The sequence below is a fragment of the Rhinolophus ferrumequinum genome, chromosome 2 (assembly GCF_004115265.2).
Source record: "Rhinolophus ferrumequinum isolate MPI-CBG mRhiFer1 chromosome 2, mRhiFer1_v1.p, whole genome shotgun sequence".
Taxonomy (NCBI): domain Eukaryota; kingdom Metazoa; phylum Chordata; class Mammalia; order Chiroptera; family Rhinolophidae; genus Rhinolophus; species Rhinolophus ferrumequinum.
The window spans coordinates 54235013-54260033 of NC_046285.1; the positions used below are offsets into that span (position 1 = coordinate 54235013).

Here is a 25021-nt window from a genome sequence, read left to right on the forward strand (position 1 = left end):
TAAGAAGAGGCCACATCCCCCATACCTGCAATTCTGCAGGTGGCTGCAGTAAATGGGCTGTCTCTGTGCTTCTTGGAAATAACATAGAAGGGCTGTGCTCCCTGCTGCTGAGTCTTAGTTATCCTGATGTTCTGTCAGGACTGTACCAGACAGTGCAGTTTAAGAGACGCTCAGTATCTCCTCCTGAAAAAAAAAATTTTTTTCTCCATGTAGTGCTTACACCTCCTTTCACAAACACATACTTTTGGGGTATTAAATGAAATATGAGAACCATTATACCATTATTGATATTATTTTCCCAAATGAAGGAAATGTCCACCATATTGATTTTAATTAACTTTGGATTCTGTTTCTTTTTCCATCCAACTAACACAAATTATAGATTGAAATTCCCGTGCTGATTTAAAATATTAGTTATGTTTTTATGTTTATTGATTCTAGACAATGTTAGACACTAACACAGATGTTAAACAAAAATGCTACACTAACTCACCTACTCTTATAGCTCTCTACAAATGTTTTTGAAAAGTCCCAGGGGATCACATCATAATAAAAATAGTTACCATTTATTCAGCACATACCATGTGCCATGAGCTATGCCAAGTAATTAATATTTTCTCACTTATTCCTCAAAACAATCATATTGGTGTTTATATTATTATTTTTAAGGTGACTACCAAACTAAAGGACAATAAATTAGTAATTAACCTAAGGTTCTGTAGTTATTTAGTTAAAGAATTGAAATTTAAAATCAGAATTCTGATGACACGTCACTTTTCTACTTTTGAGACATTTTCTTCTTTTGAAGCCTGATGCTACTTATGTAAGTGTCTCTTTCAAACATAGCTAAAGATAAAAGTAAGTGCGTGCACTTGTCTTTCCAGCTCTTAATATAGTTACTGGGGTGTTACCATCTTTCTGTTGTATCACACATTTTATCTCCTACAATTCTGAAGTAATTTAGGAAATTTACAAGGAATATTACTATACATACGGGATTGCCATCCTCTGAAATAGGGTCATCTCTGGGGTAAAAATGAAACATCTGTTTGAACAGCCACACAATTTCTAAATTTAAAGCCTAATATATTTTCAATTGTCTTGGTTTGTTTGAGTTGCTGTAATAAAAATACCATCACTTATAACTGGGTAGCTTATAAACAACAGAAACAACAGAAATTTATTTTTCGTAGTTCTGGAGACAGGCAGTCCAAGTTCAAAGTGCCAGCACATTTGGTTTCTGGTGAGATCCCACTTTCTCGTTCATAGATGGCCTTCTAGAAGGCATGGCAGAAGGAAGGGGCTAGGAAGCTCTCTTGGGTGTCTTCTATAATCACCTTCGGAAGGCCCCACCTCCCTATGCCATCACATTGGGCATTAGGTTTTAACATATGAATCGGGAGGAGGGGGCAAACATTCACCTATGCAGCTTTCGGCCTCATCTTTTACTTTATATCTTTTTTTTCACTTTTAGATGAACAAAGAAGAATATGTATTATTTTTCCTTCAGAAGATATTGTGGGGTTCATCACCCAACAAATATACCCAGCCTCCTGCTGTGCTAAGTGTGGAAACAGATGGGGTGATGTCTAAGATCCCCCGTCCCAGCTGCCTCATTGGAATCAGAGACCATCAGAGCTCATGCAGACTATGGAGGGTCCCAGTCTACTCCCTTCTTTTATAGATGAGGGACTGGGGCCCAGAAAGGGGAAGAAACACCCAGGGCCTCAGGACAAGTTAATAGTTAGAAGTTAATGGTAGAAGCAGGACCAAATCCAGTCCTGCACTGTTTTTTATATATGACCTTGGAAAAGCTGGTGGATATCTATACTTGTTTTTCTCCTTATGAAAATAGACAAAATGGTCATGTGGGACTTTTCAGTAACAGCTGTAGAGAATTATAAACGTCAGTGAGAGTAAGTGAAATACCTTAGAAATGGTCTCTTAGAGCTTTGTCTCGTGCTATTTATATCCATTTAAGAAAGTTGTCATAAGCCACTTCATCCCCATGTAATTTTAATGTATTAAATTTCAGTTTAATATAATTTAATTTTGATGTAATGAATTGGATCTGATTACTAACTCTGTTGTACCACACTTATCACAATCACTTTAATTAAAAAAGCAATAGTACAGAACTTTATTGATTAAATTGTATCACAGTCATTTTTTAAAACTTCCAGTAGCTCTCTGTCGCCTTCAAGATAAGGCACAAATTCCACAGTGATACATTCTGTTCCCTCGGGAAGGATCACCAAACTTCCTTTGGAAACTGGTTTCTACACTATGTCTCCATATGTCTTATTTTCTGAGTCCAATGCACTATCGACAGTCTTCAGATACTGTTTATTCATTTATTGTTTTGTTGAAGGAATTTAGTTTTATTAATCATGAGGTTGGCACATAAGGTATGCACAAGATGCAGTATCCCTAGCCTGGAGGACTTCACAGCCTGACTACCCTGATGTGGGACACCGCTGTGCCTTTCTTCTCCTCTTTCCTCTGTTTAGAAGGCCTTCCTTAGCCCCTTTTCTGGAAGGCCACATCCTGCTTATCCTTGAGTGGGCAGTTCTCACATCACTCACTGATGAAAACCTTGCCAGGTCTTCCAACTCTGAAGTGTTGGCCTCTCCTGAACACCTCAGCCCAGAGCCCACCACACATTAGCCAGATGTTTCATTCTGATGGTTATCACATAAAGTACCCGGTTATCCTCTAGAGCAGGGGGTCCAAACTTTTTTCAACGTTTTTTACCAAGGGCCATATGTGGTAAAATATACAAACAGCCGGGCCACTCACTCGAGATGAAGTACGTATTGCCTCACCTGGGTTATTTAAGTAAACTAAATATATTTTTGGAGTTTGCTGCGGGCCGATAAAAAATGAATTGTGGGCCGCAGTTGGCCCGCGGGCCGCAGTTTGGACACCCCTGCCCTAGAGAGTAAGTTCTTTGAGGGGATAAACAATGTTTTGTTTTCTTTATTTCCCCCATGTGCTAAGCAGTTGAGCATGTCATAAGTGCCTGGTGACTGAGGGATGGTGGGGTAGAGAAAATGTATGGATAACTGAAAACAGAGGTAAGGATAGGTGTAGAAGACACGGAATAGAAATACTGAGGTAGAAAACTTGGCAACAGATTGCATTTCATCCCTTCAGTCTCATTACCTTAGCATTTAAAAATTATATATGCCGGGGGTGCCAAAAAAATGGACACTTTGGTCAATGTTGCCCAAGCAGTAGTTCGCCGAAATCAGAAGTGTCTGGACGCTGATGGTAACCACTCTGAGCACCTCCTGTAATTGCAGAAGTCAGACGTGACTTGTATTCATCTTTTGTTATTGGTATATATTGAGTATTACAATTTTAATAGTTTTTTCCTTTCTTAAAATGTGTATACATTTTTTTGGCACCCTCTGTATTTATGTATATAGTATAAAATTATATATACACAGAATTTTACATATATATACTGGAGGTGAGCTGTAACAGGGAACAAACATGGCCGTTTACAGACTTTCCTCCCCTGACATGTGGTTCAAATTACATATGTTCAAGACATCGGCAAATTCATTTTTTCACTGAATTTTCTCTAAGCTGTAGTTGTTTTAAAAGATGACTTATAGGCTAATGAATACTCCAGCAATGAGTTGCAAATTTCATGTTTAATTTAATCTCCAAAGCCAAAGAAGCACAAGGGGTGAACTGATTAAAGAATTATTTATGTGACCATAAGATGCTGCCGCATCTAATCCATGTATGAAAGGCGGTGCCTGCTGTGAAATTACCTGACAGAGAAGACCCTGAGGCCTTCAGCCACGTGTGTCCTTGGCACGCTGCACCACATGTTTCACAAGCAGCACTGCCTGATGAAGGAAATTCTCATTAGCATCCCAAATAATTCTGTATCTTGATGATACTTCTATGGTTACAAAGAGAATTACGAGTCCTTTATCCTATGCAATACACCAGTAAGAGTGAAATCCTGTAGGCTAACTGGGGGCATTTGGGCAAAAGCATTAGTATTTTGTAATGAAGATTTTATAAATCATTTGATCTTACCTAAACAGGCGGGGTTGGAGGTTGGGGGGGCGGTGAGAAAGGTCCAAAGAGGGAAATAAAGATTAGAATAGTGGCAGAGTTGGAATAAGAAATACATGAGATCAGGAGATATTTAGAAAATAGAGGGTGACGAAACATAATAAACTGAACATGGGTAGGTCGGGAAAAGAAAAAATGTTACATATCAAGGATTTCAAATTAAGAAAGTCAGGGAGAGAGTGTAAATGCCCTAATTCATGTGTCAGGACTGTGACCTTGGCCCACTCCCTTGGCCATCGGCCTTTGAAGCTTCTGTTTATGCATATGTAAATCAGGCATATAATGATACGAATAATGTTACATAAATAACTTACTGGGTGTTTGTGAGGACTGAATAGGATGCATGATATACATATTCATTTTTATTTGCCTCTCTTCTTTAAAACAAAAGCCTAAAATAGGACTTTTCATTGAAAAATTAAAGCTTACACCAGACTGACCACTGACCTTAGAATCCAAAAGCCTGAGCTGTATTTTGGCATAAGCCCCCAACAGCTGTGTGACCTAAGATATGCTACATCTTTCGCAGTCTTCAGTTTCTTAATCTCTGAAATGAGGGCATTGGCCTGAATGAGTCTTAGGGTTCCTTCCAGTATAGTTCTTAAGCTCAGTGATTCCATAGCTAAGTCTTTGTAATGAAAGTCTACTCCTTTCATTTTCCAAGTGATCCTAAGGAACCAAATAGTTAATCTGTTTGCCCAGGCTCTCTCAATAAGCAAACTGCAGTTATGCATTAAAATGCAAACTCCCAGATCTTAGTGACTTAATGCTGTGTTTAGTTGCTCTTCGGCCTACTTACACAGTGGTTCCCTAAGACTGAATACTCTGAAAAGAAAATTAGAGGCTGGCATTTTATGGATACTGCCAGTATAATTCTTTTTTAAAACTTACACACATTTTACTGGTTTAGGAGAATTGGTTAGCAAAGCCATGTACACTTTAATTACACAGATTATGCAACAGGGGGCTCTCTAACAAAGAAGAAAATTAGTGAGACACATTTAAACTTGATTCTGCTTCAGAAGCAGAATAAGTCTTGCTCGCAATTTTCATGGAAGTAGAAATCAGATGCTGTGCTATTGCAGGGCTTAGTTAGGATTATAAACTCATGGAGATGTTGGTATTTTGATGGTTGCAGGACAATAGTGTGATATTGGAAGGTTAGTGTTCTATCCGACAAAGGCAGCCATACCATGAATCCTGGTTAGGCATTCTGAGCAAGCCCAGACCTGCCAGCATCCCCCCGCCCTGGGTGGATTTCTGGCTTGAGCAATAAGGAAAGATAGAGAGATAAAGATTTGTTCAGTGGATCAGAGGAAACTGTCAGACATGGAAAGTCAGTAGAAGCTGTGTGGTACATAAAGAAGACATCCCTTTGGAAGTCAAGAGATTTAAGTACTAGTTTCATCACTATGATCCTAACTTGATGAACTTACTCCTCTTGCAATGTTTTGTTCTGTAATAGTATAATAATAATAATAATAATAATAATAATAATAATAATAATAATATCTATTATACTTATTCCACAGGACTGTTGTGAGGATTAAATGATTGAAAACACTTAAATCATAAAATATGAATGACTTTTTCTCAGTCTAATCTCCCAATTCATGCATGTTCTCAGCTATTTCCAACCTTTCTTAGTTAATAGCATTTTTCATATCAGATTTTCACCTCTGCCCAGCTAATCTTTTCTTTTCATCCAGGACAATAAAGAAGAGTTACACCATCATCATCACTATCACACCACCCTTACTTCTCTCCCCCTCCCCAACCAGCACCTCATACCTAGGACGTGACTGATCTATCAGTAAGAGGCTAGATCCAGACTTCCTGGGTTCAAATCCTGGTCGTTACTTTTACTAGTTTATAACCTTAGTCAAGTTGCTTAACTTTTTTGTTCCTCTGTTTTCTCATTCATAATTATAATACCTCCTTCATAGGGTTGTTGTGATAATTAAATAAGTTGATGCATGTAAAGTGCTTAGATTAACAGTTCCTGGTAAATCATTAACGCTCAAAGTTGTTTTGCTTTCATTACTATTGCCTTTATCCAGTATTATAGAGTAGTGCTTTGTGGTAAAAGATAACCAGTCAGGTTTAGTTCTTCTGGGGAATGAGGGCATCGAGCCATGGGTCAGGGGATGAAGGATAACCAATCAGTGTTTGTACTTTAACTACCCCGAAGTTAAAAGGAGGATAAAAAAAAGGAATATCACAGTTTGTTTCATATAAGTAATATGCATATGATATTAGTAAGCATTAACGTTAGAATCATAGGATTTTAGAGAGATAAGAGACCTTAGAATTCATCCGGTTAATCTCATTTTAAAAATGAGAAAATGGAGACCTAGAGAGGGGGAATAATTTATCCAATGTTCCATACTGAGGAAATAGCATAAGAATGAGAGTTCAGCTCAAGCTAGGAATAGGCCTATAGGAACATATCGCTTCTATTGACTCGCCTCACTGTAGACTTACCTCTTTTATCTGAATTATTGCAAAAATCCTTATTAACAGTCATCGAAAATATTGCACTCTGGGGAAAAAAAAAACACCTCTGAAATCCATATGTGATGGAGACAGCTTTATTTTGTTTTGTGCCATCTCTACAACTAACATGCCACTTCGTCATTTGTTATTCCTCCTCCACCACCACTCATTCAGGGATAGAAGAACCAGTTTGAACCAAAATTGGGAGAATTTAGCAGCTTAGAGTTTTGTTGGGTTTAGAGTCATTTATTCTCATGACAATCTTTTCTACAGATTCTGATGTCTTTTCTTTTTCAAGAAAGTGGTCACATTGAAAGTATTGGAATACTTGGATTATATACTTTTGTTGTTCAGAAAACCTAAAACTAAATGTCACTACCCTTTTGAAAGGAACTTTCCATTAGAGGACTTAAAATATATAGCTCATTAGTTATTCTTTTAAGAATTTCTCATTTATAGATGAGTAAATTGATAATACAGGTTAAATTACCCTTCAATGTTCACGCCACTTTGTTCTCAGAAATGTCTTGTAGTGGGACACATGCTTACTCTCTAATTTTGAGGATAATACTTTGTAATAGTACGTTAAAAATTGTCAAGCAGGAAATGGGATGGCTTCCTTTCAAAATTCCTAACTGCATGAATGTGACAGCTGTGGAGCCACCATCTAATATCTCTCCATCTTCCTCATTGTGCTTTGGAACATTTAGCTGAGAAATCATTTTGTAAGGATTTTTCTCAGTTTATAGTAAGTTTTCTCAAATAGATTTTTAGTTTTTCAGAGTCGTGAGCTTTCTTTCTTTTTAAAAAATGAAATCGATACTAGGCCTGTGAATATGTACATAGATTTAAATATTCCCTTCATTCCACCATAAATTGAGTCTCCAGACTGCTCTATGATTACTGATAGTAGAAACGATAGATCTTATAGCAGAAAACAGCAACTGCAGGCCAGAGTATTTGCTTCATGAGCCCACAGTTTACCCACAGAAGACCTTCTGTTCAGGGAACCATCATAGATCTCCTAACACTATTCTTTGCGCTCTAATCGTTTTCCTTTGGTTTTCTGTTCACCTTTAAGCTCATTAGCTTTTGCTTCCTTTAACGTCTCTTACCAAAGTATAGGATTTTTTCTAAACAAGAATCTGGAAGGTCAGTGATCATCCTCCACAGACTCCACTGTGGTTTTGACTAACACCCTAGGGGCTTTCGAAACTGGCCTTTTCTGGGGAACTTTCCTCACTTTCCTCACTTATCTTTTAATAGGTTCAGATGTTTTCTTTTCCGTACTCTAGAATGCCAGAACTCAGAGGAATATTATCATTTAGACTTTCCATTGTTGTTAAGCAGCAACCCTTTTAATCAGCTATGTCAGCCTTTGCAACATATATTTATACCACATAAAAGAAGTATTAGCCCTGTGCTTTCACACAGTTATCTTCATATGCTGCCCTTGACAGTCTCCTTGAATCTTGAATCTTGCTCCATGCTACTATGTTATTTTTTTTTCCAATTAGCAATCAATTTCACCATTCATTCATCTTTACCTTTTTACTTTCTTAAAAAACAAAAAAAAAGTTTCGCCAAGTATTGCCTTGGCTGCAGCCTCTGAGGGTTTTGATTCCCTCTCTGCACCCAGGCAGCGCTGACTGTAACCATTTTATAGAATACCCTCTCAGCTCCTGTGGTATTGCTCTTGATCTCGACTGGAGTGTCTCTGTCGGTAGGAAACTCACTTCCTTGTTATGTGAAGAAGTTGACCACATGGGTGGTCTGCACTTCATTATATGTAACTGCTTAACTGAATCCGAGTTTGCCTCTGGACACACATGGTACCTCTTTATTTTTTCACTGAGAACTTTTCAGACCCTTGAAGATAGACATCACTTCCCTCAATGCCTCCTTTCCTGGCTCAAGTTTTAAACTAGTACTTCAAATGAGGCTGTGATCCCTGGGGAACAAGTAGCACGGGTGTCTCTGACTTAGAGTCTCAGTGGCCTTGAATTATAGGTTATCTTAACTTGATTTTTTTTTTAACACTTCAGTAACATAAATGCACCCCTTATACATTGATATTATGGATTCATCATCTAAAACAGTCATGATGAGAGCTTTAGATTTTGTCAGCTAAACTAGATTTGAATTCTAGAACCTCAGATTTGAATTGTCTTGAACTTCAGACAATGAATTGACCTTTCTGACCTTCAGTTTTCTCAGTGTACATGTGGATAACAATGTTGGCCTTATGGAATTATCATGAGGATTAGGTAAAACGTCCTGTGTAGAACCCCATACTGTGCCTGGCGCATTGCAGTTGCCTCATAAATCTTAGTTTCCATTCTCTTTCTACCCTATCCATCCTTTCCCTCAAATACTTTCAACCTCTTCTCCATTGCTATCATCTTAGCATACTCAACCAACCAGAGACAATTTTCCAGTTTATTTTTGAAGAAGTCTCTTTCCTCATGCATGGTCTCTAGCTGATTACATACAATATGTATACATTATCTACAATGGGCTGATGATCTGTGATTCCTTCTAGCTAAAACTGCAAGTTTGAATACTAATATCCTATCCAAAACATTACAAAAATATTATGTTCCTTCTTTCCCCAAATACTATTTTAAAAAATGTCCTTATACAATAATCTTATCTCTTTCTGGATATTTGAGCACTGAAATGCATATTTACCAATATCGATCTATCTATTTGCCTATCTATCTATCTATCATCCATCTACAGTGTTTCCCCGAAAATAAGACCTAGCCGGACCATCAGCCGGACCATGCATCTTTTGGTGCAAAAATTAATATAAGACCCTATCTTATTTTACTGTAAGGCCGGGTCTTATATAATATTATATAATTAATATAATATAATATAAAGTAATATAATATAATACCTGGTCTTATTTTACTATAATATAAGACCCGGTATGATATAATATATAATATAATATAATATAATATAATATAATATAATATAATATAATATAATATAATATAATATAATAATACCGGGTCTTATATTAATTTTTGCTCCAAAAGACACATTAGAGCTGATGGTCCAGCTAGGTCTTACTTTCGGGGAAACATGGTATATCTATATATCTATGCCGGCTTAGATTTCGTAAACACACAGCCATTTACAGCAGTATTTCCTTGACTTCCTGTTGCATATGCTGGATTATTGGACAAAATTAGGTACAGGAGGATGTAGTTTTATGTGAAAATGATTGTTAAGTGAATACGAACTTCACTAAGTGCTTTTATTTACTAACCTGAAATTCTTGAATGTTTTTTTGTTTGCTCCCCAGTATTCTGAAAGAAAGCTTGCCAAATATTTTTTTATTTTTGTTTTGAGCTATTTTGCTTAGCCTAACGAGGCCAATTTAGAGATACTTATATGAAAGATGCTATATTTCATTCATCCCTCCATTTACTCATCTACTATCCATCTATTCATTCATTTATTCATTAACTCATTCATACTTTTTTCCAAAACCTGTGCTATATTTTTAATATATTATTCTAACTAATTTAGTTCCTATATAGTAGTCAGTTTATAGGCAAATAAATGTAGACTCAGAAAGACGGAGTACATTTATTTATGCAAAGAAAAAATTATTTACTCTAAATTACACACTCTTTCTACTTTACATAGTATTTTTAAAGAATTGTAAAAAGGAGTAGAGATGACCTTACCGGTCTTCTTGTCCAACTCCTGTTTGCTCCCGACAGTTTCCTCTAACCAGTTTGCATAGTTCAGTTATTTCAAATAAAATCATACTCAATATCAAATACCTACAAGCCCAGGATCTTTCATTCATTGTTATTTTCATAGCACTCAGATCTATGTGCACACAGAGGACAAAATATAAATTTATTACAGTTTAATAATATAGTTTGAGTTTCAGTCATGTGCTGGGTGCTGTAAGAGACTGCTATTTCAACAAAATCCATTCCCTGAAAATTTGGAGTCTAAAATTAGAAATGAGAGCAACTAGGAATGGTCCATGAAGAACGAAGCCCAAAAAGATGGGTAACAGCATGAATGTTAAGATTATCAAACCATGTTAAGGTCATTTTGATCATATTCTGAGACTTTAAAATTGACTACTCATTTTATCTAATGTCAGTGGTCTCTCTTTTCCTTATTGTTATAGTCCTTTTATGAGTGTGTTTGTGTGTGTGTGTGTGTGTGTGTGTGTGTGTGTGTGTGTGAGAGAGAGAGAGAGAGAGAGAGAGAGAGAGAGAGAGAGAGAGAGAGAGAGAGAGATCAGAACTAAAACTGTAGGCCTAAATATTGGGGATGGATGTGTATTGTTCAGAGCACAAATCTAGGTACCATGGACCCTCTCAGGCTATCAGATTTTAATAGCTGGATTGAATTTAGGCAGATAGTTTTAGAGGTATTGATAAAACGATATAATCAACTTGGAAATGTGGAGGCCACCTTGAGTGAACTGAGTTTGCTTCTTGATATTACAATAAGTGTTTCATTTTTGACTTAAAAAGATGGATGGATAAGTAAATTAACTCATTCAAGTGTTTATTGAGTATCTGCTATATAATAAATGCTATTTTAGACACTGGAGATAGAAAAGTAAACAAAATAGACAATCTTCCTGACCTTAGAGGTTTTACATTCTAATGGGAATCTTCTAACTGCATTTCACATCTATATAGAAGGTGTATCACTTGCTCAGTGACAGTGGAAGTTAGAGAAGGGCTAAAATAATGGGGAGTCAGTTGAGGCAGGTTTTCTAACATCCTCAAACCATCTGGGGAGGAAAATAACTAAGTACCATCCATGTGGTTTAAACCAAACCAATGTACATTTTTAGGAACAGCAATGGAAGAAATGTAAATTTATCCTATTATAAATTTCTCTATTTCCTGTTTTGACTTAGTTTCCCTGTGGTTTTCTTAAGAAGCTTAACTTGAATTTCTGAACTAAGGAAGGAAGTGGAGGCCACACTCTCAGAACCAAAGGCTACCCTACCCTCTTGTGGCCACAGTGGGACAACCACCACCTAGTTCCCTGGCCAAGAGGTAAAAACTGTAGAGGGAGAAGATTTGGGATGCTTGCAACATTAAATGATCTCTTCAAGGTCATTTCTAAGCTTTGAAACCCTGCTAGGTGAGCACTTGAGGTTAGTGAATGAAAAGACATTTAACATTCCAATTTTTCCTCTGTGTGGCCTTAGTTAGGACACGAGGGACACTGAGGTCAGAAGACCTGGGTTAAACTCATAGATCTTTACTCATCTGTTGTGTAACCCTGGGAGCTTGTGTCCCTTAATGGAGTCTCAGTTTGCCTGTAAAATTGGGTTATTTTATCTCCTTAACTTTCCTCACAAGGTGTTTGAGAATCTCAATGAGATAAATGGGAAGATAATATCTAAACAGTAAAACACTTAAATGCAAACAATAATCCAATTCTGTATTAATTTTATTACGTGATTATAATTGTTCATGGTACTATGTTTTTATTGACATACAGTGTGTGAGGGCTAAAAAATACTTTTCCTCCCACCTTCTAAGTTCTTCTAGCTTGGCTAATAACAGACATATTAACAGGAGAAAATTGAATTTTAATACATGTACAAGGGGAATTCATGTAAGCATGGAAATTCCAAAGACAGTGAGGCAAAATTGTGTATATGTGTCATTTTGAACACATGAGGAAAGGTGGGGAATGGGGTCGTAGATTTCATAAGTTAAAATGGGCAATTTAGGGGTAACCCATAGAATGGCAAACAAACTCCTTCTAGGCAACACAGAAACAGTAGGACATAGGGGTAATCTAGCTCCTGCTTGGAGACTTCCTAGCCACCGTACTTAATTCAAAATAGACTAAGGTGAATAGGCTGAGATTTTCTTCCTGGAGCAGGTCTTTCCATCTGAATCTCTTAGACAGGAAAGAGAGAGGGTCAAATTCTTTCTGAGTCTTTTGTTTCTTAATAATCGACTTAAAAAATCAATATCCCAAAAGGCAGTTTTAGGGTGGCAAAACTTTGGTCTCTTTCAAGTGTAACAGCGAGGATAAACGGAAAGCTCTGGAAATAAATGACATGGGTTACATCTGAACTCTACCAATTCTTAATTGGGTGACCTTGATAAAGCAGCTTAACCTCTCTGTGCCCCAGTTTCTTCATTTATATAATGAGGATAATAGCAGAACTTACTTCATAGGGTTATTGTAAGAATTCAATGTGTAAATAATTGTGATGCACTTATAACTATACAGAGAACTTAGCATAGCGTTGGCTCACATAAATTATATCTTCAATTTCTTATCAAAAGAGACATTCTCTAAGATACCGATAATTTCTCTCCTGGGGCAATAAGGATACTACCCTTAATGTGTGTCATAAAGAAAATTTTAATCTTTTATCTTTCTTATTTTGAGAGATCACCAAAACCAGAAAAACCTATAACATGTAGAAATTCAATTGTTGAGCTGTTGACTAATAAAGCACCATAAATACAGTTGCTGCATAAAGGAATTCACAAATTATTAGAACATAATTGTTTCTATTGCTTTTCCCAACCTATTGCAACTGACAATTTGGCAGAGAAACGAAAATGGAAGTATAGTTACTGTGTGCGATAAAATTCATGGAGAAGAGGTCTTCTGCCCATTAAGCTTTTTTTGTGAGAGCCTACTGACCTCACATTCACCAAGCTTTGAGTCAGGGGCCTGAGCTCTGAGTGGGACGATATGTGAGCAGAGCTAGGCTCCTTGTGTTCCTGACAAACAGGGACATTGATAATACCCCACTAATGAAAATTTTGTTTGCCATTACAATGTCAAGGTTAATCACTCATTTCAAGTTGATTTCCAGTCTTCATTAAATACATTGTGTCCAGGAGTGAATAGTGGATGATGTATATGTATCACAAGGTATGTTTTCCTGTTTTGGGAAGTTTGGATTTTAAAGCAGGGACTTGATATAAATGGACATTTTAATGACAGCCTGCTCGTTCTAATCCTTTCCATTGTTGTCACATCTTCTTGGAGCCTTGCAGCAGCTCAGTTAAATAGTACTGCTAGTGTTATTATCACTGATTTGTTTTGCAGAGGTGGTTTAGAGATTGACTGATCTGTGCAGTAGCATAAAGCAAGTGGATGATTAAGGCAGGAACCAAATAAGATCATGATGGCATGAACTGTAAGCTTGTTGAGGGCAGGGAGAATGTAGAGGTGTATAGAGTTCCCTCGGTAACTGAAACAGTCTTGGATGTAATCTGTGCTCTGTTCAAGATTTCAAGTGAATGACTCTGATGGTCCTACTAGTTTGATTGGGGAGCTGGAAGACTTGACCAATTATTAAGCATTCTGTGTTTTTTCATTTTAAAATATGCAGATGATTGAGATTGTTCATGTTTTATTTGTTTGACTAGAGGTCAGAAATATAACTATATAATTACATTTTCAATGTGTATCTGGCAACTTTCTCCAAAGTAATTAAAACTGTTTTGATCCATGATATTTTCAGAATGGTAAAGGAAAGTTCTGAAGTTTTGCAAAGAAAGATAGTTTCAAAATCAAGGTGTTGTTATCCCTGACATACTGCCCTTTAATATAACCTGACTGTTTTACCTAGATCATCCTGTAGGTTGATTTCATCTTATTCCTGCCCCAAAATGCAAAGATGCGGGAAGTGTCCTAGTAGCCATGGAGGAAAACTTACAAGATTTACTGGCTCAGGGAGGAAAATTATGAATTTCTGGATATCAAAAAATTAACTTGAGTATTGCTTCTGATCTCAGTGGCCCTGTACACGGGTCCCACATAACTTTTCAAGTTTCCCTGTGCTTACCTCTTTTTCTCACTGGGGAAATGGAGTAAATGACGCTGATGATGATTTAAAGGGCTAAACAGCTGGAAAAAACATCCTGAAAATAGCTGCAGGAGTACAAGGGAAAAAGTAGTCTTTGTTGTCTAATCACCACATTCTTTTAAGAGAGATCTAAAGACCGGAATAATGTCGCTCTCAGAAAGCTGGCATTTATTGTTTTTGTTTTGTTCCTTGAATGCCTGACTTGACATTGTCATGTCAAGACAGGAGAACTTCAAACAGCCACTGTTACCTGCTTTTTCATCTTTTCCCCCATCACCCTCTTCAGTCTTATGGCTGCTACAGTGGTTACCTTCTGCATCAAAACATCCTTTTTCATAAACTCAGAAAAAAAACAACATACTCAAAGATGAGAGAACAAGCATTCTCTTTCCATGCCTTTGGAGTGGTGAGGAGGGTCAGGGGACTGCAGTTTTGGGGAAAGGTGCTAGATTTTGAGAGTCTGAGGTTATTTCTTTCTTCTAGTATTGTCTACATTGAATATATATATTAAAGTCTCAAACTTTGACACCTGAAGAACTTGTTAAAAACTCAAATTCCTGGGCTTTACTCATAGAAATTCCTCCTTCACATTCTGAGAAAGCATGAGAAATCTGCATTTTAAAAAAGCATCTCAGAAGAACATTGTGCAGTTTCTTTAAAAAACAAAACACTGTCATCATCTCTTTCACTCATTTGACATTTTTTCCTGTTTTCCAAATGCTTGCACATACATATTCAGTTCTGTAAGGTATCTGGGAATGATAATCCCTATTTTGAAGATAAGAGATTCAGAGTTCAGCAGTGATTTTCTCAAGTCCTCACCATATACCGCCGCCTTGCCCATTTTTTAGATTCCTGCCTTAGCTGATCTTTTTTTTTTTTGGGTGTTGAACTGAAAAAGGCACAGAGCCCCCAGTGCCAGCCAGTACTATCTGTGCCTGCCTTCCTCAAGAATTAGACAAATCTTCTGGTAGCCAAGGAAAGAAAATATTTTTTTCTGTGGAATGTGAACATTTGCCTAATTGCTATACTGTTGCCTTGATTTTAAGTGATGATCCCCTTGCCTCATCCAAATGTGCTTTTGAAAACGTATTCACCGCTTTTGTCTGTATTGTCAAAATCCCAAGTTTGCTGCCCATATTCAGCCACACCGAACTGCTGCTGGGGGGATTCGTTCCCCATTGACAGTTGGGGTTCCCCCCTCTCGGGAAACCTTGCCTGTTTAACCCTCCTTCCAGCTGTCTGCCCCATATACTCGTGTATGCCTGTGTTATGCCTGGCATGAATGCGGGAAAGGTCCAGGCCCCCAGACACAGTAGGGTTGTTTGACACAGTGGTTGGTCTAAACCTCACAAACCTCAATCCTTCTCATGGATTAAGAGAATTTCTGTGATGCCCACAGTTTTGTGACCACATCCAGAGTTCCCAGAACCTCTCTGGGTCCCACATCCATTTTCAGTAGCTTCCAGGGCCTACATTTTCTTTGCCCTCTACTAGAGTGTTTCGACATACACCTGTTTATTCTTGAAACTCATCTATTTAATCTTTGGGCACTACCCTGGATGCTTAGTGAGGTGTCTGTGAAGGGGGTGCATTTGGGATCTTTAAAGACAAGTTTGAGAGACATTGTAAGTATAACTAATAGCTACTTCCAGACCTTGGCATGAATGGAAGGTGATTACTCCTTTTGCATTTCCAAAAGCTTTCATAACTTGGGTGCTGTTATCTCTTCTGCTGGGTTTCCTGTAACATTCGCCGTCATCACCAGCACTGCTGGGACCTGATTGAACTCCAGAACTGGTCCTTGACTGCTCTTACCCACAGTCATCCTCTCACCCGACCTCCATTCTCCTTCCTGTGTACGGTTCTCACTGGGTCCCTCATTTAGGGATTGAGCCTGTTTTGCAGCTGTCCAGATAGAAAGAAATCTGGGTTCCAAGGAAGCCGAGACACTTTTCCTGTTCCAAAATGAGTTAAAAGGGGCCCACAGTGAGGGCCAAGAGGCTGTTGTTACTTTCTCCAGTGTCCACTGCCTTCCTTCCTAACAAGAGAATTCTACCTACTTTAGATTATTGGCGAGAGGGTGGACTGTCTTCTCTCAGCTCTCCCACTCCTAACCCCTTCTTGGGTCCTTTACCCACATCGAGGGTCCTTTAACCGGCTTGTGGTAGTGTTTTCTCTTGGGGGAGGGACGGGACAGAGCAGACCCGAGCTGCAGTTCCCTCTCTCTGCCTGAGAATTTCTCATCCAAACCTCAATCACGTAGGATTGCGTAGAGAGGAGAAAAGGGGAGAGACAGAAGACAGAGAAGGGGGAGAGGGGTGACTGGAGGGAGGGAGGAGAAGGGAGTCTGGGAACAGAGGGCTAGAAGGGGGGAGGAGGACCCGATCAAGCGGCTCTTCCCCTGCGACCCAGGAGCCCAGCCCCCAGCCTGGCCCCACCTGGGTATGCACGAACAGTCCTGGAGGGTGGGCAAGCAGTGCAGGAAGTACTCCCGCCGCCGCCGCTCTTGGTTCCACTGCCCTCTCGGCAGCGGTCGTCCCTGCCCGGAGTTTTCTGAGAAGCTAGAGCTCTGATCCAGCAAGCCGGCTGAGAGGCGGCAGTGGCGCCCTGGAGCCGGTATGGCTCGGTGCGCCTAAGCCTCAACCTATGAATGGGACTCCGCCCTGAGAGGCCCCTCCGGGTCCAGTGGCTGTGAAGGAGCAGTGGCAGGGGGGCGCCCCGCTAACCCAAGGCTCTAGGGGCCACCCGCGCAGCAAGTTAGGCGAGTTGGCGGCAGCCGGCACCTGCCTCCCGGACCCAACCCCAGAGTCTGCATCAGGCTATGAGGCCCGGGTTGCGCTCTAAGTCACCTCCCACCATGGCCCTGGGCAGCCTAGGGGCCCTGCCTGCCTCCTGGGCGCCAGACCATGGTGGACAGCTGCTGCCCTGAGCCACAGCCGCTTCGAGCTGACATCGCCCACAGCCAGCCCCCGCCCCACTCAAACAGACGCGCGGGTGTTCGCAGCACGCTGGTCACCTCCTTCCTCCGCCAGGATGGGCTGCGCGGGACTAAGTGATCGGCCTCGCGTCGGGTGGGTAATCACCGTCTGATCTCTGCCTGTGAGCTGTGGACTGCTGGGCAGCGTGAACCTGGGGTTCCCGGGCAACGCTGCGATGACCTGATCCGGAGTCCAACAGGACGCCCCCTTCTTCCTTCACTGGCTCGGAGCCTGTGCGGAGACGGGCTCGGGGCGACGGCCGGGGAGCTCTAGTTAAAGGTGTGTGGGTGCCAAGCTGGAGAGGACACGTTCGGTATCGCTGCCTTTGAAGGGGGCTTGTTTAATCTACTGAGTCATTCCAGATTTAGGATTCCCTAAATAATCACCAACTGTGCCCGGCTCGTGCCAGGAAGCGATCGGAAAGAGAAAGAGCGCCCGCTCTTGGGACCTCTGGTATCTCCAGTGCTCGCCTCCCAAGGGTTTCTCCCTGAGGGGTGCTTAGACCTCGAGGATCTCCCTCCCCCCCTTTTCCTTATCCCTCCTTCCTTCCCTCCTCCCTTGCCTCCCGCTCTCTTTGCAGCGCTGCTGGCGGGTAGTCTTGCTCACCACAGCTGGAAACAGAGGTGCCCCTTCCCCACACCCTTACCCTGACTCCGGCTAACTGCTCCCACTTCGCGCCTCTCAGAATTCCAGAACTCGGGCAGCCAGCCCCCGGAGAACGGCAGCCAGCGCGATGCAATCCATAGACCTCACCCAGCCGGGACGGACCTCCTAATCTCCAGAACTGCGGGCTGCAGGGAGTTAAATTGCTGCCTTCCTTTCCTTCTCTCGCGGTTGGTGGCTTGTTTTCTAAAGGAACGTTTTATTCACTTTTTAGTATTTTCTACCGGTGGCACGCTACCCGCCGTGGTCCAGCCTCTGCTTTGTAAACGGGTTTTATATGTATGTATGTGTAGATGTACTTTGGACACCTTACAACGCTTGCACCTATCCAACAGGGGGACGGCTTGTTGTTTTGGACATCCTTCTTTCCCCTCCACTTGGTACTCCGAACGCAGTGTGACCAAACTCCCTACTGCCCCTTGGATGCGGATTGCTTTGGGGTGCAAGTTTGGGGTGCAAGAGTCTAGTTAACAGGAAGGCCTGGGACTGCCCCGCCCCCGCCGACAGCGGTTGGGGAAGTTTACATCTGGATTTTCACACATTTTGTCGCCACTGCCCAGATTCTGACTAACCCTGTGGGCGCCAGGTTTTCGGTACTGTACTGCAGCCTCCTCAAATATTAGCACTGCCTCCCCGCGCCTGCCCTGTCCCTCCTGGCTACTGAGGTCCTGCCCTCGCCCCAGCGGAACTCGATCCCGAAGGCGCCGGGGAGCCCGGGGTCTGGGGCCCGCGCTGAGCAGCTATGGCTGCGGCTATAGCCAGCTCCTTGATCCGGCAGAAGCGACAAGCGAGGGAGTCCAACAGCGACCGGGTGTCGGCCTCCAAGCGCCGGTCCAGCCCCAGCAAAGACGGGCGCTCCCTGTGCGAGAGGCACGTCCTCGGGGTATTCAGCAAAGTGCGCTTCTGCAGTGGCCGCAAGAGGCCAGTGAGGCGGAGACCAGGTCAGTAGAAGCCCGCACAGTGGGCTCCCCAGAGGCTGATACCCTCTCTCCTTCTGCAAACCCCGAGGGGCACTCCGAAGGGAACCAGGATTCCTCCCCTCTTCCATTCTGGCCCACCTTCTCCTCTGATTTCCGGACATCTCTCTTTCAGTCCCCCTCTGTCAGTTAATAGCTTCTTGAACCATAATCGGGAAAACACTTTATACCTTGATTTAACCACAGTTTGATTAGGATGAGAGTTCCCTGTGTAGATGCTTCTAGTCCCATATAGCCTGTAGAGTCCTTGAGGGCAGTGACCTACCTCCTCATTCATTCATTCTCCCATCCATCCATCCATTCCATCCATCCCTTATATTACCTACTGAGGACCTAAATAACCCTTTCTCCCTGTATGTCTCATAACATTTAGCATAGTTCTTGACACATGATGGACACGTAGTAGGCACCAGACAAACTTAAATTTATTCTCTTTTTCTAACTCTTTCTCCAGCAACACATGCTATTGCATCTTTTAGACATTCCAGTCAATTTCTCACCTTCCCATTTCCTTACAAGTCCCTTCACTTCCTTTTAATAGACCTCGTTTTCCTATGTGTGCTCTTCCTCCAAATACTCTCGTGGTTTCCAAGGGCTCTGCTCATTAACTTTTCTGCCCTGTTACTCCCATCCTTTGCACACTCACACTTTTGGCACATTAAGGGAAAAGACAATATCTGCAGTTTGGCCTTAGGAAGTGTAAAGAAAACTTGGACTTGTTAGAGATTTTCTTGGCATGCCTTTCTGAAGCTGATTCTCTTCTTTGGACCTAAACTCAAGTGGTTGGTCTATGATGTGTCTCTGTTTACAAAGGGAAATTGGATACCTTGAGTTTCAGAGTAATTATTCCCAGCTCAAGTCAGGCCAGTGTCCCAGCCTGAAAGAAGCAAAGTAGAGTTTTTGAGATCTGTGCTTCCACCAGACTTTATTGATCCTCTGGGCGTGGCCTGTAGGGTCACTGGCAATCCATAGATATTCTATCCTTACTATAGACCACTGAAAGGAAATACTGTCCATAAAGAAAGCTGGCTCTCTGTGATTAGTCGACTGGGTTAGGTTAGCATCTTTGTAACTCTGATTGTGATGTTCTCCTGGGTTCTAGGGATGAAGCATATGGGCTAGGGTCATTGGGATGAGGAAAACACTTGGAAAATCTGGACAATTGGGGCTCACAATTAGTTTAGAAATTTGGGATTAAGTCCTGTGAAGAAGCCATCTCATCTCATTTTTCCATTGGATTTTCATGACATTATCTCACCTTTAGGGCATTTCTCTTTGCAGTGGGCTCCTTTTCTTATTCTGTGATGTTTATAAAATAGTAAATTACAGAAGTAAACAAAAATCATTGTGATCCCAAGGCAGGAGCTACTAAAGTCTGTGTTATTTTGCATCCATTTACTATAACCTGTTCATTTCATAAAGTGAAGATTTATGCAAAAAACTAGAGTTATCTCTGCACAGTAAATAATTCACATTAAGGGAAATTAAAATCCTGGTTTTGTGCAGTGATCACTTAGGGGCTATCTTCTATTAGGGCTTATGTGGTCTACAAGGAACTTTAAGGCACTGAATTCAATGCGACTCTTGTATCTCAGTCTCTTGATTTTGCACTCTCGTTGGGATAATTATATGATATTTGTGACTAGATCCCACTCAGCATCCACAGTTCAAAATGAGGTAATAACAATGATATATGGCTTGCATTTGTGAATGGATAAAATAAACTCTCCTGATCTTTGTTGAAGATTTGGAGATGAGCAATTTGCATGGCTGAATTTTGCATAGGGAAATTGCTTCCTGTGGCCTTTTCCTTAGCATCTCATTAGAAAATAGAGAATTTGAGGGAATTGCTGAGGTTTTTTTTTCAGTGTTCATTTAATCTGCTCCTTTTTTTTGTCTACTTAGTGTACATCTTGGCAGAGAGGATCCTGTCTGGTAACTTCCTTTAGCTAAAGTATCACAGTAATAATCTGGCAGAGAGATGACATTACCTGTTAAGACATACCCAGTGCAAGGGCAACATGCATTTATCTCTATACCATGGACTTCAGTTGTTCTGAAGCTTAGCTAAGAAGAATAGGAGTGTGGGGTATGGGAAAGCTTTTTGGGAAGATGATGGTGTGCTATAACCGTTACTAACAAAGACAAATACGTTTTCTGTTGATTTGCTGTCAGCAACCATGATTCACGTAGCATGGGATGAGCCTATTTTTATAAGGAGATAGCACCTCTACATCTCAATTTCAGAGAGAATGCTTTAACTGGATTGGGAGGAAGTTGCTAAACACCAGAAAGAAAGAACAACTATTTGAGGGAATCTGTTTTATAAGCACTTTGATATTATGTTCACTTGATATTTGAGTTATTCTTGAACTCACTAGCCCTTCTAAACCATATCCTTGTGAACTACAAACTGAGTCACAAATGGTAAAGTGGTCACATTTCATTGACCTGACTTTCCAGGGGAGTGAGGTTGAGACAGTGAAATTAAGCCAGATATTGGATGGGAAAGGCCATGATTATATTTCTGATTTCATGGCTGACACATTCAATGTCTCTTAGTCTCTTGTCTTAGCTCACCAAGTTTTGATATGTATAATATTGAAACTTTGTAAATGCAGTGGGACTACTGAAATTACACACCGAAGGTCTCAAATTTCAAAATCATGATATTGCAGAATGAAAATGTGAGAACTGGCAGGGCAGACCTCACATCACACAGTTATAGGACTCTGCTTCACATCAGATGCTCTGTGATCGTTCTCCTGGAGCACAATGTGATAGCATACGCTGGGACTGAGCAGCAAAACTCTTCCTTAGATGAGAAATCCTAGAGTCAGAGCAAGTTGGTGGTTTATCCAATGTTACGCAGCTCTATTGTGGCAAAATTGGGAGTAGAACTAGATCCAATTGATTTTTCTTGCCTGTGTTCTTTGCAACACAACACAAAGAAAAAAGTTGTATAGAGAAGAACTGGGTGTCCTTTCTTAAAGGATGGAAATAATTTTTTGTATTTGTTTTTTACCATTATGGATTTTTGTCGTCATTGTTGTTGTTATTTTGTAATTGGAATAGGGTAGAGGAGGTAACTGGTAGAAAGAGGCATAGGCTAAGTCAGGCAATTGGGGTTCTAAAATGACCATCCTATAGCTAGCATGCATTATAGAAGCAAGTCCAATAGTGAAAACATACAGACAAGTATAGGAATAGTTAGACTCTTAGGCACTGTGTGGGCAGTAGCTGTTTGGAAATGAAATGTTGGAGACCTTGAACTGGCAATTTGGCTGAGGGCATTGAGCTATAAAAAAGCCTTTACACCATTTCTCTTTGCACTTTCTAATAAAGAAAGAAGCATTCATTATTTATGTGTGAAATACCTGTATGGTCCATGCCTGCTAGACTATTTGCTTAAACGTTGATGCCTCTGAATTTGCTGTATCAAGGCCATTAGTACAGCCATATGAATTAGCTACGTGGCTCATTCATTTCCAACATTTGTTTTACTGTTGAATAGAAACACCTGTACAAATGATTGCCTCCAAAAGTATTTATTCATGTTTTGACTCAGAAGTTACTACAGGTAATGGATAGCATTCACAGTCAAGAAGAGAAAGGTATTTATATTAGGTTGGTGCAAAAGTAACTGCAGTTTTTGCAGTAATTTAACCTTTTAAACCACAATTACTTTTGCACCAACCTAACAGAATCTCTGAATGTTGGAGTGGCCCTGAATCTTGGAGGTCATCCAGTATTACTCCTCCATCTTTCAAATGAGGGCATCTCTGGAAAGTACAGAATAGCTAGATAAACCTAAATCTATGTATTTTAAGTAATTTTATGTTTTTATTATTTTTCTGTAATTTAATTTCTTCCCTCAAACCAGCATTAAAAATAAATCAGCAATCAGGGATAATTCTTCACCTAAGAAAATTAGATATTTTTTTATAACTTAAGTAATTGGTTTTATATGCCCCTCCCTTTTAAAAACTGATGTAAAAAAAAATAAAATAAAAATAAAAATAAAAACTGATGTAGTATACTTACAATGGGTAGATACAATAAATCAAAAAAGTGATTATAATTTTTACTAAATTTTGTTGCTTTCCATTGTCTTATATTTCTGAGTTCTGCTTTCTACTTTTATAAAAGTTATGACTATTCAAAATATTTCAGTATTCTTCCAACTTGTTTTGTTAGGTGTGTAGTATTTAATAGCACACTCATTCAACTATTTACTGTCAAACACATCCTTTTACATAGATGAAGAAAACATCACAGAAGATTGAAACTTCAAGAAAACTGACAAAAAAGGGGAAATGATGCTTAATCGTGTGATCTATGGAATATGAATTAGATTTTATAAATCGAAATAATTTTGGTCAATATATACATCAAGGTTAGATTCATATAACAAGTGATATTTTACATTTATACCAAGCATTTTTATGGTATTTTCTCTTTTAATAGTATGACTCATGTCTGAACTACAAAATCAGTCTAATTAAATGGTATTTGGCTTAATGTCTGTTAAAAAAAAACCCACAAAAAAACAAGCTTTTCTTTTCAGAAATCCACCCTAGGGTTTAAACTGATATTTTGTATGTATTTTTTAAATCCTATTTTCTCTACAGCAGTGCATTTTCATCAACAAATTATGTTTCCATTGTAAGAACATTTTAAAATAGCAGATACTGTGATTTCTTTCATCCCACAGAGATCTCATCAAGCCATAACTCAGGATTAAGTCTTTAAAGTTTTAATGAAGTTGATATTCTTGAACAGAATTAGAAAAACAATTTGCAGGAAATGAGGCAGTCTTTGTATTGGAGGAAGCAAAAGGAATATTTTGGAAGATCTTGAAAACTAAAGCTTTGTCTCATAAAATTATATTTTTAAAAAAGTACTGGGCTTGCTAGGATAGCACCACAATGCTTTTGTTCTAGGTGAGAGTATGTTTATGCACTTATATTACATACATTCTTGATTTCGTTTGGAAAATTTGTTAATAGTGATTAATTTTTTCTTGTCTCTTTCCTGAGTGCATCATAATGTATATTTGCTATTTACTTTTCCTCCTAGAATTATTACAGAGTTTATGAAGACTCTCAAAGACAGCGTCATTAAATATAGGGGACCCAGGTAACATACTACATTTTTGGATTCTACTAATGGTTTACCTATGTCACTGCAGAGCTTGATTTGTTATCCAAAGCAAGATAACACCACATCTAAAGGGCTCTGATTCCAAGGCCACCTTCTAAACATCTGTGAAAAAAAGAAGACTTAGATGCAAAATGTCTATAAATTAAACATATGTAATAATAACGTATCATATGTATCATAATAATAATCATATGTAATAATAATATCGACTATATGACTTCAGAATTTACAGTTTCTTCACAACTTTTGCCCCTCTTATTCTTTATAGTGATCCACTGACATAGTGGGCCCCATCTTCGAAATAAGAAAACTAAGCTTTGAAGTCGTAGAAAGACTTGTTCAGGTTCATGGAGTCAGGAAATGGCTAAGCTGTCACATGACCCCCAAACCCACACTGCCAATCTGCTATCTTTATCTTGAGCTAAGAAGGCTGAATCTGAATAACTCAGTTTGATTCAAAGCTGGGAAATTGTTGCTGGGGGGGAATCCAGTGAATAGTTCAAGGAATTGTGGCATGTCATGATCCAGTTGCTTTGCTGTGTGTGTGATCCAGGGACTCCACAGAGGGTCTCTAGTGAGGAGTGAGTGGAAACCCGGTGGAAGTCTTCAGGCCAGAACTGAAGAAGCCGTCCTGTGGCTGTGTTGTCATGTCTGGTTACAGGCTTTGGGCTGGGCTGGCCCTCCCTGCATGCCAAGGGCCTCAGAGATACCAAGGTGCCACTTGGGGCACTTAAGCACTCACTGGGAGACTTGATTCCAGAGGGGCAGACTTTCTTGACTGTAAACATACACGA

At 39.9% G+C, this 25021-nt stretch overlaps 1 protein-coding gene across 2 annotated transcripts in view; it reads left to right on the forward strand.

Annotated features, from left to right (window-relative positions):
• The window catches only part of FGF12 (fibroblast growth factor 12), a 537500-nt gene that overhangs the window by 249816 nt on the left and 262663 nt on the right, over window positions 1-25021 (forward strand). The window contains exon 1 of one of the 2 annotated variants that reach the window (XM_033087379.1): window positions 17466-19028. The exons of the other annotated variant lie outside the window; for it this stretch is intronic. Within the exon in view, the coding sequence (XP_032943270.1) occupies window positions 18830-19028 (199 nt within the window). The 5' untranslated portion in view covers window positions 17466-18829. Of the gene's footprint in view, window positions 1-17465; window positions 19029-25021 lie in introns of those variants that run through there. 2 annotated transcript variants of the gene reach the window in all.